Genomic DNA, 5,823 nt, shown 5'->3' with positions numbered 1-5,823 from the left:
AACATTTACACAGAAAGAGACATTGTTTTCATTTTTCGTATATATGTCATCATCTTGTTATGTGTGTAATGTCATAGTTTGTAGTTGGAGACTGTGTCACCGCTGGGTGATTATAGGTTCGCCAATATAGGTTATTGTTATAATATGAACAAAATCGTAGTTTTTTTTTTTTATTAGGCTTTAAAATGTTTTAAGAAAATTTTAAATTATATTATTTAAAAAATAAAATGACGTTTCTAATGAAATAAGGGCAACACTGAAGAATATTAGTAGAGAATAAGAGTATTTTTGTCTTTTTATACTGCACAGAGGTATAAGAATCATGGGGTGTGGAAAGAAATATCCAACAACCTAATTTATTAAGCAATTGGCCCAAACGAGCTGCCAGACACTTTTCACAACATAAAAGACATATAAGAAAATAACAAAGAGTAACTAATTTTCTCAATTTACATGAAAATGTTTCGTTTGATGTTGTTAATTAATATGAATATTAATTTTCTCACCATCATAAATATATTTGTTTGTTAAATAATTTAAAATATATTTTTTTAAATAATTAGTGTGAAAGATATAACAACTTTTAATTATGTCATAATTTATTATTAGACAACAATAGTAATGTAAATATTCTTTACATCATTAACGTATTCAAATTTTAGTTAAGAGTGCATGTACTATCAATACTCATAGACTATTATTTAATTATAAATTATTATTGGCTTAAATCCTTAATTGGTCCTCCAGGGAATTTTCAGTTTAGTACCCACTTTTAAAAGTGTATACATTGGGTTCCCTGTTTTGCAATTTGTGTCAATTTAGTGAATTAATGACACTTCAAACAAGTTTCTAACAACAATTAGAAGTTATCCAAACCTTCAAACAGTTAATAAACATGCTGCAACTCAAAATGACTTTATCCACTTGCAATTTTTCAAGCCAAATTAATGGTTCAAAGGGACTAAATTAACACAAATTGCAAAACATAGAGACCCAATGTATACACTTTTAAAAGCGAGTACTAAACTGAAAATTCTCATATAAACCAATTAAGGATTTAAGTCATTATTATATAGTAAAAAAATTAATGAATTAACAAAAACATTGTTAAAAGTATTATTTTACTAGAAAGTGAAACTTTTACATTATGGGGGTGAATTTTCTATTTTTGACCAATACTTGAAGATATAAAATGAATCAGTCATAAAGATTAAAGCAACATCACCTCCAAAGAAGGTAGCATAGAAGGCTATTTATTTATCACCTATTCATTTATGTTTCTTTATGTTCATAGTCAACATTTTCATCATTGCATTTAATATATGTATAAGCTTTTTTCTGCTTCCTTGAAAATTCCTTTAATGCTTCACTTACTTTTTCACTTTCTATCTTTTCTCTTTTCCCTTCTCATCTTCTTCATTTTCATCATAATATATAGTCTTTAGCAGCCACATTTCAAAGCTTTGGGAGATTCAATCCTTCTATATCCTTATCTTTTAATGTTCAAAACAGGGTAATATATTTATTTGACCAAACAATTATATACCCTTTACTTGATAAAGAAATTTTAATCCAAAGACATTTTATCCCATAAAACATAGAATCCCTCTTCTTGAGTTAACATTAATATTTACTTTTCATTATACATCCTAATCTTCACATGTTGGTATACTTTTACATCAAGTCCATTCATCTTTGTTTCTTACTTGCACAACACCTAAACCTTCTTCAATACTAATAGTTTGATCTACTTTCTTTCATTACAAGAAAATATCATATTACATATGAAAAAAAAATCCTTCAATAAAATAGAATTTATTAACAAATTTTATTAACAGAAAAAAATACAAAAAACAAGATTAATTACTAATAGAAATATTCATCAATAATAAATTTATAAGATAAAACTTTTGGTGATAATTTAAATTTTTTATTATTTTCGGATATTTTCATCTATATATTACTGATGAAAAAATTCATCAATAATTAATATTTATTGACAAATTTTATAGACAATAAAAATTGTTAGTAAAATATAATTTATTGATGAATATTAAAATTTTAATTACTGACACATAATTTAGTGTTTTAAAAATTCATTGATAAATTTGATGGTAATTAATTTTTTGAAAACTTATTAATAACTTTATCAGTAATTATATTTTTGAAAATCTACTAATAAGTTTATTGAAAAAATTAGCATCAACTTTTCCTCTAAATTCAACAAAATATTTGTTATAAATTAAATGAAAATGATGAGAAGAAAAAGAAAAAAAAAGAAAAAGGCATAAGTGACAATAATAATAATAATAATAATAATAATAATAATAATAATAAAAAAAAAAGGAGGATGAAAAGAAAAAAAAAGATAAAGAAGAGAAAAAATTAGAGGTGACAAACACAGCTAAAGAGAAAGAAGAGGAAGAAAAAAAGAAGAAGAAAAGAAATAAGAGAAAGAGAAAAAAGAAAAAAGAAAAGAAATCAAATAATGATATATGCTAACGAAATTTTTGAAAAAAAAATCATCAGTAATTATCAATAAATATTTATCGAGATTTTGATAATTAATGATTATCAACAAAATTTTAACCCTTGATAATTATTCACTGATAAATTTATTAACAAATATTTTATAGATAAATTTTTTTACCGTAATAAATCATTAGTAAAATTTATATTACTAATAAATTTTTATGATTACTAACAATGTTTTCGTTTTTTCATAAATTTTCTAACTTTATATGATATGATTCTCATTATTATTTCTCTATTTCGTTCAGTGTTACTTATCAACTCTTTCTTACTTACAAATGTTAAATCGTATTTAAATCTATTTTTTAAATGAAACAAACTTCAAAAACTAATTTAACTTTTAATCAACATTAATTACAATTATATGTTACAACCATGCACAGAATCAATCCTTCAAAACTATTCAAATAATACTAAATTTGATTTTTTAAAAAGCTAAAGGTACAAGCTCACAAGTTTTGAATGGAAAAAATGTAATTAAGATAAAAGACTTATCACTTGTCAAACTTCTTTGATGAACATAATTGGGTTAAATTTTAATTAGACCTTTAGCTTAATTTTTAAAAATGTATTACAAGGAAGAAATTGTAAGAAAAAAGAATAGTTGAAAACCATTAATTACTTGATTGTGAGGAGAAGTTAAACCAATGAAAAAAAAAATAAAAAATCAAAACTTGTGAACGAAGTAAATTCATTAGACAAAAGTTTTGGTACTAGGGAAGATCCTTGATAATCAAGCGTAAATTTGGTACATGAAATTATGCAGTTATGAACCTTTTTTTCGTAAAAACAACATATAAATAGGTTTCCTTTTGAAATCTAAAAGGGAGTCAATGGGAGATAAAGTGAAAACAATGACAAAGTTAAGAGCTTAAAGATGAAGCAATTCTTCAAACCTAAGAAGAAACCATTCAACATCTTTTTCTTCGTTCAGATCAAATGTAGTCAAACTATATCTCCCACTTATGTTAGAAATTCACTTTTTCTCTTAATATTAGTAAAAGTATGATGCATTTATTCTTTTTAATTTTAGCTAACTTTCTTTTTCTTTCTTAGATTCAAATAATAAAATAAGAAAAATGTCCTAAATGCAGTATTTAAGGTATAATTAATGATAATTGATTTTACTATATTTATGTTAACATAAGAAATAATTAATTTCACTAATTAAAATAATATAAATTTATATAACAACTTTTTTAAAAACAAAAGTATTCTTTTAAATTCATTCATAACTCAATAAAACCTCAAATTCATATTTTAATTATTTTTTTATAAAATTTTAAAATGTTCCATATTTTAATTTATTTTCTTTTTTTATTGTGTTTAGTTATATTTTAATTTTTAACAACATTAAAATGAAATATAAATAGAGAAATTAATATGTATTTGTAGATAAATTATTAAAAACATCCCATATAAAACTCCTTAAAACTGGTTTCTTCAAATAATTAGTGATGAAAGTTATAAAAAGAAAATTACAATCCACTCATTAAAATGATTAATGATTAGTAATTTAAACCATCACAATGTGTTGTTAAAAAACATGAATCTAAAGTTTAAGAAGAAAGATTTAATCATCTATAACTATTTTACTCGTTTCGTTAGATACTTATAACTACCACAAATTCTACAATATTACCAGAAACCAGACCTAAAATCTTCCGCCATAACATCGTCTCTGAGAGGTAACACACAGACAACTTACACATCGCAAACATTTTCCTCATAACTCTGACATCTGACGTCTGATACCTCAATTTTCGTCTTAGCAACTTTTGCATTACACTATTATAGTATACTTTTACTATCATAATTTCACCTAAGATATTTCAATCCATTTAATTTAGCTTAACTTTTTCCTATAGAATTGGAAAAAATAAAAATAAAAATAAAAATTCAAGAAAGAAGAGGGAAGGCCTTGCCCATGGTGTTGAGATTGACACAGAACCCAACCAAATCCTGTCGATAGGGCAAATACGACTTTCTCTTATCCTCTCTCCGCATCTCTCTGTTCCTTACATAAAGCGCTTCGTGCGCCGACACCGCTGCAATTGCCGGAAACCTCTTACCACCGCCGCCAATAGCCGCAATCGCCGGAAACATCTTACTGTCTCTGCCACTCGCTACAATTTTCTTTCCGTTCTCCGATTTCACTCCCTTCTTCACCGAATTCACCGGCGGCGTCAGGAACACCGCCGACTCCTTCCCCTCGCTGTTGCTCCGCCGCAGTAAATCCAGAAGTTTCCACCGCTTCGACGACGACGATCCCGTCGATTTGCTCTTCCGACACGGCGTCGACGCCGGAGAAGGTTTCGGCGTCCACACGCAGTACGTCCCCGGCGGAACATTCTCCAGTTCGTCGTCCACCTCCGAAGACGAGCACGACGTCGAATCTTCCAGCAGAAGCTTCCCTAGCGTACTCTGAATGGCCTCCTCACCGGAATCTCGACCTCTGCCGCCGTTCTCCGCCTCTGCAGCGAGATCACGGTCGAAGATCGGAAACGTCGGAATTTCGGCCTCCGCCACCGCTTCCAAGAACACACCGTCGGCGACCTTACGAAACGCGAAGAACTCGAAGTCGGTGTCGTTTTGGTCGAAGCGATCGTCATTTCGCGTGACCTGATCCGCGATATCGTCGAGCTTGTTGGAGGAATACGCGCTGAAGCTTGGACACACCAACCACTCCTCCACACTCTCATGTTCTTCTTCTTTCTGCATGATTTTTTCTTTTTCTTTGTTGAATTTTATTATTTTGTTCTCTTCCAAGAAGCATGAGACTGAGTTTGGTGTTATTTATACACAACCAAGAAGATACAAACAGCCACCAACAATTTGGCTTTTGTTTTTTCTTTAAACATTATCTTTGGGTTATAATTTTCCAAATAAAAAATAAGTGAGTAATAAATGAGCTTTTTTATAAAAAAAATATAATTATCTTCTTTCATTATTTTTTTTTTTAAATTGTGATGAATTTTAATTATTTAAATGTTACTTTCAGGGCTGGTTCACACCTCTGTTGACCAATGGCCATATGGAACATGTTTACACTTTCACTTCATGCATAATGCATATACATAGTGACAACAAAACCCTTTTTTATTTATTTATTTATTTACTTTTCTTTATTTTGTCGTCAAACAACTGTCTTCTAACTTTGTATCTATTTATATTTTTAGAATAAAAGATATCTTATTTAAATTTATATTTTTATTTGCAATTTCATAATAATGTAAATATTCCGACCAACCAAAATTAATATATAAGTAAAATAATAACTATATTTTTACA

At 27.9% G+C, this 5,823-nt stretch overlaps 1 protein-coding gene across 1 annotated transcript; it reads right to left on the bottom strand.

The window, feature by feature from the left end:
- Window positions 1–4,236: 4,236 nt before the first annotated feature.
- LOC106768240 lies at window positions 4,237–5,371 on the bottom strand. The gene has a single exon (XM_014653256.2). The coding sequence runs from the start codon at window positions 5,251–5,253 to the stop codon at window positions 4,432–4,434; it is 822 nt and encodes a 273-aa protein (XP_014508742.1). The 5' UTR covers window positions 5,254–5,371; the 3' UTR covers window positions 4,237–4,431.
- Window positions 5,372–5,823: the final 452 nt, after the last annotated feature.

The sequence above is a fragment of the Vigna radiata genome, chromosome 1 (genome assembly GCF_000741045.1).
Source record: "Vigna radiata var. radiata cultivar VC1973A chromosome 1, Vradiata_ver6, whole genome shotgun sequence".
NCBI classification, from domain to species: Eukaryota; Viridiplantae; Streptophyta; class Magnoliopsida; order Fabales; family Fabaceae; genus Vigna; species Vigna radiata.
Note: the sequence above shows the minus strand (reverse complement) of the source record. Positions and strands in the feature narration are given on the sequence as shown.

What these genes read in the sequence shown, in the direction of transcription:
- LOC106768240 (XM_014653256.2), bottom strand. Translation starts at nt 5,253, where the DNA reads ATGCAGAAAGAAGAAGAACATGAGAGTGTGGAGGAGTGGTTGGTGTGT.